The 14839-nt window shown below is 35.8% G+C and overlaps 1 protein-coding gene across 1 annotated transcript; it reads left to right on the top strand.

Annotated features, from left to right (window-relative positions):
- Positions 1-13958, top strand: LOC145978064 (thiol S-methyltransferase TMT1A-like). Its single transcript, XM_083110480.1, has 5 exons — positions 1-361; positions 5007-5162; positions 6977-7122; positions 7952-8205; positions 11966-13958. Exons 2-5 carry the CDS (start codon positions 5023-5025, stop codon positions 12218-12220), a joined length of 795 nt encoding a protein of 264 aa, XP_082966606.1. The 5' UTR covers positions 1-361; positions 5007-5022; the 3' UTR covers positions 12221-13958.
- The last annotated feature ends 881 nt before the right edge of the window (positions 13959-14839 follow it).

Here is a 14839-nt window from a genome sequence, read left to right as displayed (position 1 = left end):
ATCATCGGGAAAGTTTGAAAAGTAAAGTGAAATTGCGGTTTTAGATTGTGGCAACACTGATTTCTGGAAATCTTAAACCGGATTCGTTTGTTTATTAATCGTTTTGACATTGCCCAAAGCACCAACGTTGGTCGAAAGCTAAAGGTTCGATAAAAAAAAATTACACAAGCTGATAACAAGTGGTAACAACCAATGAATGACCTGTGATAGCAATTGGGCTACAGTTATTTGCATTTCTCGTTGTGAAGAGATAATTAGATTTTACAGGAGACCACCTTTATTTAAGTTGATTTGCTTCGAATATTGTTTCAGTTTTGAATAGAACTGAAGTTCGAGTGATCCAAGAATCTAATCTTGAAAAGTGAGTAAATGCATTTTTCAAAAAAAGATTGTTGAGTAATTGTAGGAAGTATAGTACAAGGAAAGCTATGGTTCTCTAATGCGATGTGCTGCCCCAAAGCACCTTTGGTCAATAGTTCAAACTCCTGAAGTAGACCATTTTTAACTTCTTAATATTAAAAATTTAATGTCGAAGTAGTATCCAACAATTTTGGGGATGCGGAAACATTGCCCATTTGTTTACATATTATTACCAATGCAAAAAGATTTTAACCCGTACCATGGTTATTTTGTGCGTAATCCGAAACACCTGGTCTGTCCGAATGTGAGACATTTTCTTTTTTTAATGATAACGCAAAATAATTGTTCTGTGAACCTTAATTATCAACCCATTATAATAAATGTTAAGTATCCCCGAAACGGCTGGAATTTCTTTATTTTCTTCTTTTTGCCATTGGTATTTACGTATTCTGCATTCCTAAGAATTCTGGATGGTGCTATTTCGTTTTTTTTTCACGGAAATAATCTATATTTTCGACGTATGAAGTAAGTTTTGTTCGTTTCTTTTTCCCTTCAGTAACACGCTAAATGGCGGTCACAGTTTCACCACCGTGGTAAGACTGCAGAATATGGGCTGCTTAGGAGGAACGCGGTTCATAATTTTTTGGTAAAGTTTTGTAGTTAGTAATCGGGAAAAGTAAGTTTTAAGGTGCGGAAATTTTTTTTTCTTTAAAAAAAACAGAGAAACGTATCCAGGTTGGGCTGTATTGAAATCGTAGCAACGAAGGAAAAGGCATATTCCTGCACAAATCTAATGAAAGCAAGAAATTCCTATGTTGTTAGGTAGCTAGGTTTAGTTCACTTATCCTAAATAATAATTAGTCACTGTATTTATGCTAATGAAACCTAACCTAACCTTGTAGGCATTCCTCGAAGAAATAATGAAAGGAACTGTGTGGAAACAATATGGACACGATCAAATGGAGAAATGCATTGCTTTTAGTAGCACGAAAAACATTTTTCATTGTATTTATGCTATTGGAACCCAACTTAACAGGCCTAACCTAACCTTGTAAGCATTCCTTGTCTCAAATAATGAAAGAAACTGTGCGTCTGTGGGTGGAATCCGGAGCGACAAATCAACTTGAATGCTGCGAAAGGAAGGGTCTCACTTATCGCACAACACTTGAGCGCGTAAACAATATGGACGCGAACAAATGGAGAAATGCATTGCTTTTAGTAGCAGGAAAAACATTTTTTACGTGCAATAATATAATAGTAATCATAAAAGAAACACCGGAAAATGGAAGTAGAAGGTACGTACTTTCAGGGGATATAAATTTTGTTCGTCTATTTAGAGGAAAAAAGCAGCCCACGTTCTGCAGTGAGACCGGTAAGGTTATGGTAGGTAGGGTCACGTATGGGTTACAATAGTTAAAAATTGGTTTCGAAAAAAATATGCATAGCCCCACACACCATTCTCGCATAGCCCCACGAACCATTGACACATAGCCCCACAAACCATTTGCGGAAACGTACCTTCTTCAGTTACAAAAACATGTGTTTGGAAACACTGACTGGGATTGACTGAAGAAATGCGTTTCAGGGATACTTAAATTTTACCCATCATCACACACAGGCTACACCCACCTGGAAGTAAATGGATGCAAGAGCTTTCGTGCATCGGTCACACATTTATATCAAAAAATAAATAATTTACCGGCAAAATTGAATGAACGATGCGAGAAAACACTTCCCCGAACTTCCACAATTCTAAAGAAACTGCATTCGGTAAGTAATTTCTCCTGTAAATTTGAAGAAATGTGTTTCGGGGATACTTAAATTTTACCCTGACAGGGTGTTAAATAATAGAGCGCACGGAACATTTGCTTCACGTAGTCGACGGTAATGGTGGCACTAGCTATCGTGCAATGGAGATACATGAATGTTGAAAGTTACATTATTTACCGGCCGAATAAGTTGCACAAATGGAAAAAACACTATTCCCAGCTTCCAAAAGTCCACAGGAACTCAATTCCGTAAGTACTTTCCCGTCTTTTCTCCTGTAAATTGAAGAAATGTGTTTTCGCTATATCTGTTACCCAACCCCTAGTTTCCTTGCTTAACGTAACCAAACCTAACCTAACCTTATCAGAAATGGTTCGTGGGGCTATCTGTGAATGGTTTGTGGGGCTATCCGTGTATGGGTTCTGGGGCTATCCGTCAGCTACCCGTGCATAATGTATAATTTCCACCGGTGATGAACATGATAGTAGGTATTTTTCGCTGAAGAAGGTTGAAACACTGTATACCCACAAATTAAGTCAAGATGTGCCCGCCATATTGTGTGTTCCGGAAGTGAAGAAAGGAATAATAAAAAAAGCACTCAGAATGTGAAAAATTGTGTTTGTATTCGTGTAAAAAGCATAATGGCACCTTGAAATATGTTCCGCAATACAAAATTGGTAAGTACGAACCATGCGAAATACAATAAATGCGATTTTAATGAAACTGTTACCCTTTTTTTAGTTCTTTTTTTTTTTCGGTAACACTTTACTATAGGGGTGACAGATTTCTTACTCTTTACAGGAGAAAGTACTTATGCAAATCATTTTCTGTAGCGTTGTGGAAGTTCGTGAATGTAGTTTTGATCCTTTTTGTGGTAATATGTAGTATCGCCCGAACACCTCTCACTCGTTTATTTCGTCAATTTTAGCATTGACACTTACCTATTCTGCATTGCAGAAGATTCTTTAAGGTGAAGTTATGCCTTTTTCCATAAAATAGTGTCAACTTTTCATATTACAAGTCATTATTTGTCTTCCTTGTTTTGCTTGTGTAACAGACTATATGGCGTGCACTCGTCAAGGATCGTCGTGCTGACTAGCGTTGTCCATGATGAGTGGTTATGCAGTGTTGCAACCTTCTTCTTCGAAAAATACCTACTTTCGTGTTACCAATTTTGAATTTTTATCCAGGTTCGAAAACTCCACGAACCATGCACGGATATCCCCACGAACCATTCATAAATATCCTCATGAACCATGCACGGTTAGCCTCATGAACCATGCATGGATAGCCCCACAAACCATGCACGGCAAGGTTAGGTTCGGTTAGGTTAGGCAAACATAGTTAAAATTGTCATGTTCTTGGAAAACAACGGTGTGGTTGGAAACACTGACTTCGAACGCACACAACATTTGAAGGACATAGAGGCAACAGCTTTTGTGCATCCAAGAGACATAAATCTTCAAAAATACATGATTTACCGGTGAAATAAATTAAGCGATTGGAAAAAAACACTTCCACGACCTTTCAAAAGTGTACAGAAAGTCATTTCAGTAAGTACTTTCTCCTGTAAAAATGAAGAAATCTGTTCGGGCGATACTACACATTTACCCTTTTTTCTATAAAAATATATCTCAGACACACAATTCCTGTTGCTTCCATTTACTTCTATGGTATGACTTAAGATGACCGGACCCCTCTCCGATTTTCTTCATATTTGCCATACTTACTAATTTAGGCCTGCCGAATTTGAAGTTAAAATTTGTCGGAAACATCTAGAAATTGCAAAATAATTGCGAACCATTGATGCTAGCCCCACAAACCATTGACTTGTGGTTAGGTAAGTTTCGGTTAGGTTAGACAAACAAAGTTAAAATTTGGGTGTCGTGGTAGTATCAGGATCTAGAAATTGCGAACTATGTAAAAATTGCATTCGTAGCATAATGAAATCACAATAAAACAAGAGGAACTTGGGCCAAAAATCTTACTTTCGTAGCACTTTAACGGCAAACGTTCTTCATCGAAGATGCCATTTTCGTATCCTGCAATTTTATGATTGATGCATTGTTGCCAAACTTACCTGTAATGAACAACGTTTTTACTGTTCTCTTCCGCCATTCTTACACGATCCATGCTCTCCAAGTATGAAATCAACATTGTGGCTACGCTGTAGACAGCGTAACTAATTGCAAACATCAATTGTTCATATCAACAAATATGGTTTGCATACTTGTATACGGAGAATCATTGCGAGAATAGAGAAGCTTATTTTACAAGTTCTACACATTAATGAACAATTTCTACACCTCACCCCAACATGTTAACCTCAGATAAATCATCGTGACTAATTATTTCATTAGTATAAACAGTAGTATAGAAATTACAGAAGGTTCCGGTATTGTAAATTCTTGCCCAAGTTTTTTTACTAAACTATTTATTTACAAAACAACATGGTAAACTTTTTTCGTATCTTTGTTACTTGTGTTTTTCGCATGCTGGAACAAATTTATATTACGTAAAACATCGAAATATGTTGATTAAAAGAAATCAACATAATTTTCGAGGCAATACAATGGGTCAACTGCCCCAAAGATGATGCTAAATGTAAAAGTATGTTGTATTACTTCAGTGATTTGCTTTTATTTTGCAGTTTTTTATTGCACTTTTATCATTTTTGAACCTTTTTTAAGCAAATTTGTCATATTCTTTTAGAATGAGGATAGTCTGAAGTCCTGACAAGTTTTCCTCCCATCAATATTAATGGGTTAAAGTGGTATGATTATTCAGCTAATCAAATGAAATATTAAAGAGATTCATGTATTGATAACCATTGAATATTCAGAAGTGAATAATCATCAATACTATTTTATTTTTTCCAGGTCTAAAAACTTCAAAATGAATCAGATAAATGCTAGTATCAATCAACTAATTCCAGCAAGTTACAGAAATGCCATGTCCCCATATGCAATACCTGTAGCTGTCGTAATAGGAATATATATATTTGATAGGACGTGCTTGAAATCTTTGCGACGCAGGTAAGTAGATTTTGTATGTTATGTGCACATTGCATTGTTAGTAGTTGTGTGTTTGTATACAAAGGTCCAAGGTTTAGTTCCTTGCACAGTTATTGAAATTGTCTGCATCTCACTGGACTGTAGGTCTTCTCACAGATAGGCTGTTTGAAACGTGAGGTTTTAAAACTAGCTTTGAGTACGTATTGAATTTTCAATTTATGCTTCATGAATCATTATAAACAGAAACAACTAGCTTACTGTTTATATTATTAAACCCAGTCAGGGGTGTAAGGGGCACCCTTTTGTAAGGTGTCAACTTCTCTTCCATGTAGTACACCCTAGACTGCACTCTTGCAGACTTAACAAGCAGGGGTGGCTCAAGATAAAATTTGCACCCAAGCAATATGGATTTTTTGCACCCCCAACTTTCTACCCTGGTTCCCTACTTTCCAAACAGAAAAAAAAAACTCAACCCTTTTTTGTATTTAGGGTTTAAATGCTGAACAATTATAGCTTATTTTTAAAAACTACTTCCAAGATTACTGTTAAAACACGTGTTTATTGTAGGTATATATTTATTTAATACCTACATAATGACACTAACATAACCGTAAACTCTTAGCTTAAATTGCTACATGATTTTTCAATATCTTATTAGAGTACTGCATGGGATCACTTTCGCTTTATCATACTCATTAGAGTCTCCCACACTCTGAGTATATAGAATCAAATATCATTCCAATGTGGCAATAATCCACCCTGGTAGTTTCAGCCCATAATCATCTATTCATTTCATTTTCATATATATCTATGTATCGGTAAGATGGACTAAAGTACATTTTAACATTGAGATGATGACTATGCTCAGTTAAGTTTCAATTTCACTGCGTCTTTTACTTCACAATCCATATTTGAGATCCCAGTACCACAGACAAATTAAGGTTATGCATGAACTACTGGGCTGTCTGTTCAAATGAAAAAGCTTGTCGATTCCTTTTGCCATCTAGCATCATTTGTGGGAACTATTAGACACTTGAGCAAAAGTCCTCGATGCAACACTGTAATACTTTTTGTTTTATGCAGCAGTAACTTCAATTATTTCTTGTCAACAATAAATCCGACTCTTTTTAAAACAAATAGCCATGCTTATGTAATCAGAAATAAGGTTTTGGCACTCCTGAGGGTAGGATCTTGGGCAGTCGTCTGGGTTGACCGCCCCTTAAGTGTGGAAATTTTTGAACAAGTCTTTACTGGAAAATGTAGTTTTTTCGTCAAATTCAGTATACGCCCTCCGCATTGTGCTGCTGTAGTGCGGAAGGTGTATGTATTGTTATGTTTGTTTCAACTATATTCGATTTACTGTGGCGTATATAGTTACACAGACGTTTGGTGAGATAGTTCTAGCTGTAGTAGAAACAAAAAATAGTAGCAAGAGAGGTAAATCGAATATAGTTGAAACAAACATAAGGCGTATATATATAGGCCTTCTGCACTACAACAGCACAATGCGGAGGGTGTATATATACCCCTCCACACTTAGGGGTTAAGCTGCCTGGGCTAACTAGGCTCTGGCAACTGCACCTACTGTCAGTATAATATTCTGCAGGGTTTGTGTTGTGTCTTGTCCTCACATATGTTGTCATTGTCCGTTACACCTGTTTCATCTCATTACCATTAATCAATTTAACTCCGTCATGATTAGTCAGATGTGGAAATCTTATGGCCATGAAGGAGATTCTCGGAATATGTAAATAGTGTAAAGAATTAAGATAAACTTAAGTGCAGTGTGTTTCTATTCATAGTGCATGTACCATAAAAGAATGTTTTCTTTCCAGAATCTTTGCATGTCAGATGTCTATAGTAGAGAAAGTATATAATGAGGCTTCCAAAGCACTCAAGGAAGAGCTGTTTGCCAACTTAAAGGATGAACTGCCTTCTGAAAAGGGTGAAAAGAGGGTATTGGAGATAGGAATTGGGAGTGGTAAGTGTTTGTATGCGTAATTTCAGACTTTTTTTATTATTATTATTATTATAGAGTGTCATTCCATGCCAATCACATAGAAATGTATTTTTCTACCTGCCCTCCTCCATCCTAATTTTTTTAAAACTTGGCGAGGAATGTGAAGTAAAGCATGTATGCAGCTCTGTGATGACGATTGGGCCTTTGGTTGCATCCTGATCACCTTCTACTTAGCACGTGGTGAGGAAAGTTTGTTTCTGTGCATATGACATACAATCAATCGGTGTGTATATATTCATGCTTTTTTAGCATTGAATATTACAATTTTCAATATTTTTTACATGGAACTGTCAAGCTATTTTCAACTTTGTTGTTTGTTGAAAGATTGTAACCTTATAACAGTATTCCATTGTATAATTTTTTGAAAGCATTTTGGTTTGTTGTGGGGGCCATAGGAGCATGCTGAAGATGACTTTTTGTGTAAAATTTACATTTTCTTCTGACTCTGCTGGACAGGAAGAAAATTTCATTTCTCACAAGAGGCTCAGTCTTTCCCCAGAGATACAAAATCCACCTTAATAGTCTATAATAAATATTTATTCTGTATTTTTCTTTTCTTTCTTTTTTCTTTAACATCACGGCACATTTGAAAAGCACGCCCTTGAAAACATTCCCTTTTGACTATGTTCACAAGTTGAAGAAGTCTTGTCTGCTAAAGATTAATTAAATAAATAATTGTTTTGTTTCCACCCCCCCCCACACACACACACTTGTATTTATATTCTGTCAGCACTAGAAATCTTGTAAATAATAAAAGTAACAAGTATATGTGTGATGCTTTGAATTGCAGGAGCCAATTTGAGGTATTATCCTGAAGGCAGCATTGTACTAGGTATAGAGCCAAATATCCACTTCATGAAATACTTGAAGGAGAATTTCCAACAGTATCCACACCTTAAACTGGAAAGAGTAGTGCATTCCTATGCAGAAGACATGTCGATGATTGCAGAAAACAGTATCAATGTTGTTGTGTGCACAATTGTTTTGTGTTGTGTGTCGGATGTTGATAAAGTCCTCCAGGAAATCAAAAGGATTCTTGTTCCGGTAAGTTTTATTAGTTAACATGTATATCCCAGTGGTTGAGGGAGTTACTAACTTTTTAGCGAAAGATAAGAAATTAACATTCATTTGGGAAAATTGAAGTTGTTCTTGAATGTTGTCTGTGCAAAAATAGTCAGCCTGTACTTAAAAATATACTAGTTTCGTAATGTACAAGAAAATATCTACAATTACGTAACGTAATCCCTCACCTTTGTTTTAGTTCTTTGGTGTAAAAGTGTAATGTAAATTCTTATCATTCTTTATATTTCATAATTTCTGACCACTCCACAATGATCCAGAATGCCAAAAAAGTCTGAAAAAAATAGAAATTTTCACTTTTCGGTAAGGGAATAAAACATGAACACTTTTGTAAACAACTAATTGGCGAATGAAACTGTCAAGAGATTTTTCTCTAAATGGATTATTTGTTCTTGTTTTTGGGCCTAAAAATGGCAGCACTTCAAAATTGAATTTTCGAACTGTATTTTTGTACTTATTTTTAAGACTTGTTGTAGCAATATTTTTTCATCAGACAATAACATTGTGCTAGATAGACTCACAACTTCTCAGTAATGCACAGAAGAAGAACACACATTTGAATTAAAATAAAACTTTTTCATTTTTGACTTGAAAATAAAAAAAGTTATCTTGAGTTAACATAGATTTCGCTGCTATTTCCCACGATGATTTTTAAAGTATTGTGAAGATGGTACGGGAGAAAAGTTTTGCTATTTTTGTCAAATTTAGCTTATTTGTGAACATGTGTTCTGCTGTTAATGGGTCAGCTGGCAACCCTGAATCAAGTGTGATCACGTGTGCGTGCGCTATGGAATGGGAGGTATTCAATTTCACTATCAGCTGATGCCTAGTACATATAGCAGTAGTGCAATGTAACAGTGATTTAACCAAACACCACCAACATTCCCTAATTCCCTCCCAATCTTTCAACCACCACCTTTTTAATTTTTTTTCCAAAGACTCAGGTTGTGTAAATATTACCCAGAAGCAAAATTACTTCATAAGTCCGAGTTATAATTACTTTAAAGCATGTGATTGACAATATCTTTATTGGTTAAACTAATTGTATTAATTTTGAACATTTTTAATGTATTTGACAACTGGTAAAAATAAGAAGAGAAAATAACATGTTTAAATAAACTGAAAGGCAGGATGCATGTATGGTGAAATGTACACAGGTAGTGTTTTTATGCCCCTGTGAGAGGAACTAACAAAGCTCCATAGCTGATCCAAGGTCATGACATGACATTCGAAAATGTTCACTGGAAAGGCAATGAGAAGAAGGGTCAGGTCACCTCAGGCACTCATTGGTAAAGATGAAAAAGTATTTCAAAATTGCTGGGTCATTTTTACCCATTCACGTGTCCTTGTGGGTTAATGGTGGTGGTGTGACAGAAATCCACAAAACATTATTCATGAAAAACCTGATGAAGATAAGAATGATCAAATTAAGCAATTGTTTCATTCGTGTTAAGATTGTATTGACAATATCGTTGAAGATGGTGTTAAAAACATTAATGTTGATGTGTCGTGGTTCTGCAGCAAAGTATTTTAATGATATGAAAATTGTCGCCAAATAGAAGATAAAATCTTAAAAATAATTTTTCAGTTTGCTTCTAAAAAAAGTAGATGTTTGTAGTTGTTTTTTCTTCTACTATTTGCACTCTCAAAAGCAGATTTTCAGTTTTGAAGAAAGTAGCGACAGAAATAAAAAGCGATAAACTGAAGTACTTCATCAGGAAAATGCACCTAAGGAACTCACATTCGCAACCAAAGCACATTTCAAGGGGAAGGATAAGGAAAGGCATCGGAACTAGTGAATAAATGTTATTTAATGCCTTAAAAGACATTAATTTATCTTGAAACTTGAAAAGTTTTCCTGGCATTAAAAATGTATTTTGCATAAATTCATTTTAACAAATTAGCAATACTTTTTACAATTATTATTATTATCATCATTATTTTTATTACTATTTAATCTATTTCTGGGAATGTATTTCAGTCTTTCAAGTGCATTGTTTAGTATTACTCTGGTCACAAGTGTGTATTGAAATAGGTCAAAATTATACTTTTGTATAAATACCTAAATAATCAATCATGTGAATTCTGTGGACCCAAAGTGTAAGTTTTTCCTTAAAAATGCCAATCTTACACGTTTGTATTGATTTATGGGTCAAATTGCGAGCTCCTGCTTTTTGCCAATTTTTTTGGCTTTCTGGATCACTTTGCACTATAGAGGGCAGGGAGGGAGTAAACTAGATGCATTTCATTTACTGTGGTTACAAACCCAATGTCATTTCAACTTGATTTACATATACAAGGGTAAGCCAGTATATAAGTTGTAAAACGATAGATAACAAGGACTGCGAATACTTGGCCAGATTTTTGGTTTAATTTTTCCTGTGCACATTCACTTATTCCATCATTTGACCAGCTTTTGAAAGAAGACAGAAAAAGTTTCTGTTGACATGAACATCATTGGATGCTTAGTCTGGGCTGTAAGATGGATGTTCTAAACATTCCCAACCAACAGTCGGGACAGTTTCTGCATTTTACTGCCTGTGTGCATTGTCATAGAGGAGTGTCACACCATCCCTCAGGAGACCTGTATGTTTGCACTGAATGAACTGCAGCAGATTCTGCAAGGTAGCACAATGTGAGGTGTGGTTGATAGCGTCAGCACGAGGCATAAAGTCTGCCAGTACGATGCCCTGCAAGTCCCCAAACATGGTTAAGCATAACTTTGTGGGTCGATGGGATAACATTATACTTTTTGGTGGTTGTGAAGTATAGATGTTATCCATTCCATGGAGTCATACCTTGATTCTGATTGAAACTGATGGACCTATGATTAGCCCCATAATGATTTGTCTGGTGAAGTCCCCCCAACCCCATTCTGCATGAGGTGTTTCTGGAATATGGCCATTCTATTGTGTGTGTGAACTCTGCCTCGCCTGGAATCCACTTCTCCATAAAGGCACGGCATCAGCCAATAAAACACCATGGATCCAGAGCAAACATCTCCAGACAGGGTCTGAGCTCCACCTCTTAATATGCAGATATTTAACCTCACCATTGTCTCTTAATCAACATTCCACGAAGATGAGAGCAATGTATGAACTTTGAAAGTTGGACACTAATGCCGATTGAACCTGGCTGGTAACCCGAAAACACTTGTTCGAACTGGTGTGAGATTTATCATACATGATCTACAGGAGCAATTTATTTCATTGGCTACTTTGTATCAACACATTTTGGTTAGCATGGATAATCTCCACACATCGGACTGTGACCTCAGTTGCAACCTTCACGGAATGACCTGGATGCTTCTTAATGATGCTCATTTGTCCATTTTTGAAGCACTGTGTCCATTGGTACCTGGCTTTTCATGTCAGACTCTTATTATGATAACGCACACATTTCTTTATGAACTTCGTCTGTGGCCAATCCTTTGGCTCGGAGAAACTATACAACTGCACGTGTTCTTCTCACCTACACACATAACACTACGACACATTCAACTGACTCCACTCAACTAATCTTGGCATGAAGTGATCTTGCGTTTGTGCTTCTTCATCATCCACTGATGCTGCCATCTACCAACGAAACATGCAACTTGAATTTCAAGTGGATTTCATGCTGCATGGAATTACAACTTATATATCGACTTTCCCTCGTATATTTTTTATCATTATTTTTTAAAGTCAACCATGAGAACTTACAATATTGCCATTTGTTCTTTCAGGGAGGAAAGTTCTATTATTTAGAACATGTCTGCGAAAGAAGAGGTACTTGCCTGAACATTGTGCAAAACATCCTTACTATGACAAGAATCTGGCCATTTATGTTCGACAACTGTCACTTGAATAGATACACTGACGAGAATGTCAAAAAGGCAGGGTTTTCGGAAGTCAAACAAGATAGAGTTTACATTGACACCTCCAAAGCGTTGGTGTTCAAATTTATCAAGAGTCACCTTAAAGGAATTGCTACAAAGTGAGTTTGTTGTTGGTATTTGATCACAGGAGAGTTATTCAATGCTGATAGAAGCGGGGCTGATAAAAGCTGGAGGGGTTGAGCCTGGTGAGTGAGTATGTGTGTGTGTGTATGAGACAGAGAGATATCAGCCTTGAAATTTTGGCTGAAGTTGGTATTGGTGTTTATAACTTGGTCTGCACTTTATGAATCTTTCTGTCACTATAATGAGCAGGTGATGAATTTGAATGGCTACTGTAACAGGGGGGTCTTCATGTGTTTGGGTTTCATTGTAGTTGAACCTTAGCACAGTTCATTTTACAAACCATGGTTGAATTTATTCTAATAGTTTACGGTAAAGGTTGATTTGTCATACTGTTGAAATTTCACTTGTTAATATCAGTTTCAAACATCAGTTCACATAGATAAGGAAACATGAGTCACATAATTTCTGTGAAGCATACAGTGTGTCCCAAGACAGTGTTTACACTCTTTGAATGTTAATAACAGAGAAACTATGAAAGATAATTTGACTGGACTTTTTGTATTTACAGCTGCAATGTCTCATTGAGTGTGTGTGTGAGCATGTATTCTGTTGTTTTTACGTCCATCACAGCCCACCAAGCGGTAGGCATTTGTGTACCCAAAGTGGCCGAGGTGAGCAGTTTTTCTTTTGAGCAATGTAAGAAGTGTCAAATAAACACTCAGATCTCCCAGTTTAACACCGTTAGATTTCTACCTCTGGGAAACTGAAGAACGATGTGTACCCCACAAAGCCATGGTCACTGGATGACATGCGATTGGCACTACCTATGCTTCGTTTCCTGTGGAAATCATATCTTCTGTTTGTTGATTTGTCAATATGTTCTATAGCATTGCAAAAAAGTATATCTGCCAGTGAACATCTATAACTTTAAGGTATGTGACATGCAAGAACGTTCATACTTGCTATATTAGTGTTCTCATTATTAACGTTCAAAGAGTGTAAACACTATTTTGGGACACTGTAGTTTTGAGGATTTAAGGATTTTCTTTTTACGTAAAAGTTTCCAAAAATTTTATGAAAATTTTTATAACAAATGCTACTTTTTATGGAACCACTTCATATTTGAAAAAGGATTAGTATTTTTTCATTAGAAGGTTAGCAGAGGTGTTGAATAAAATGTCATTGAATATGCTTCCATCTGAAGCAGGTCTAATACTTAAGCAGAAGTAATTTTATAGAATACTGTTATGTCAATTATATTGAGAGTGCAGAAAATATTACTTGTTGAGACGAGACCTTTGATAATGTAGTGTATGCAATTCTGGTTGTCTATCTATAGCTTTAAGATGATATTTGGTGCTGTACCTGGGTATATAGCTTATATTCTATGCTATTTGTTGCAGCCTTGTATCTAACCTGAATTTTATTACGATATTGTTACAAGTTTTCATGTGTTGGAATTCTTTTGATCCATTTCAAAAGGATATTATAAAAATGAATTGATCAAAGATATTTATAATGTTAAAACTTGATACTATTTTTGCTAGTTATGCTCAATGGTGTGGTTGAACACAAGTGGTTTACATTTGTATATGACTTATTTTGTATAGTTTTATTTTTACAAGGTGCCTGTAAATATATAATGAGATACTATTTTTATGATGTTCCAAGATTATAAGAGTAAGCAAGCAAGATAAGTAAGGCTGAGGAAATATAAAAATATATATGTGTTAGGAAATCAGTAAAATGTGGAAGTTTTCTTACCCTTTTTATTAATTCATTTGCATGATGATTTACCATTTTATGACATTAATGAGCATTCCTACATGGACATTTCATTGTGACTGTTCCCTGCACTACATCATACACAGTCCTACAAGAATAGAATGCAATGTGTTTCATCTTTTGTTTTAACGAGTAGTTTCCCAATGGTTTGTTTTTAAAAGTCACATTCAGTTTAATGTTGCATATTATCTTGTTACGTACATACAAGAGTTATAACATGGTTCTATTATGTTTGTTCCTAGGCAAGAATTATTTTTCTGCTTAGTTGATCCTTTTTCACAGTGGGCTTGGGGGTACATTGAATTTTGTGAGCCACTGCAGATAGCAAAACAAGAGTATAATTGCCAGATTTCTTTTGTGATGTGGTAAATCTTGTAAATTAAACCCTGAATTTTGTCTGCAGAAATTATGGATCCAAAAACAACTGCTGTAAACCTAAGGTTTTTATTGTACAAATTTCGATATACTGTATTGTATGTACAGGGTAAGTCAAGAAGAATGAAACATATTTACACAATTATTATTATGTAACCTTTTGTGATAGAAAATCTGTTTGATCAATATAAAGAAAAAAAACTGGATGTTTTATTCCCATTTGGCACACTTATGCTGCTCTGCTTAGATCGCTAGTGTGGCAAAGTGGTAAGTGACCAGAAGAAGACATATTGTGTTGGGGTTATTGAAGACTGATTCAATCACAATGGTGCAAAAACTTTTCTGTATGCTATTCGGTAGTAATCCACCATCTCGGAAGAACTGGAGCTCACGATTTGAACGTTGAGTGGATTTTGTGAACACTTCTCTAATTCTGTTCACAGACTCTGGCTACCCAGTACTCTTCTCTTTATTACACACAGACCTAGTCTTTTCAAA

The sequence above is a fragment of the Lepisma saccharinum genome, chromosome 24, assembly GCF_977018435.1.
Source record: "Lepisma saccharinum chromosome 24, izLepSacc3.1, whole genome shotgun sequence".
In the NCBI taxonomy this organism is placed as follows: domain Eukaryota; kingdom Metazoa; phylum Arthropoda; class Insecta; order Zygentoma; family Lepismatidae; genus Lepisma; species Lepisma saccharinum.
Note: the sequence above shows the minus strand (reverse complement) of the source record. Positions and strands in the feature narration are given on the sequence as shown.

What these genes read in the sequence shown, in the direction of transcription:
- LOC145978064 (XM_083110480.1), top strand. Translation starts at nt 5,023, where the DNA reads ATGAATCAGATAAATGCTAGTATCAATCAACTAATTCCAGCAAGTTAC. An exon ending in TTGAAATCTTTGCGACGCAG is followed by an intron (nt 5,163 to 6,976) that starts GTAAGTAGATTT and finishes TTTTCTTTCCAG; the next exon opens with AATCTTTGCATGTCAGATGT. An exon ending in GGAGATAGGAATTGGGAGTG is followed by an intron (nt 7,123 to 7,951) that starts GTAAGTGTTTGT and finishes TTTGAATTGCAG; the next exon opens with GAGCCAATTTGAGGTATTAT.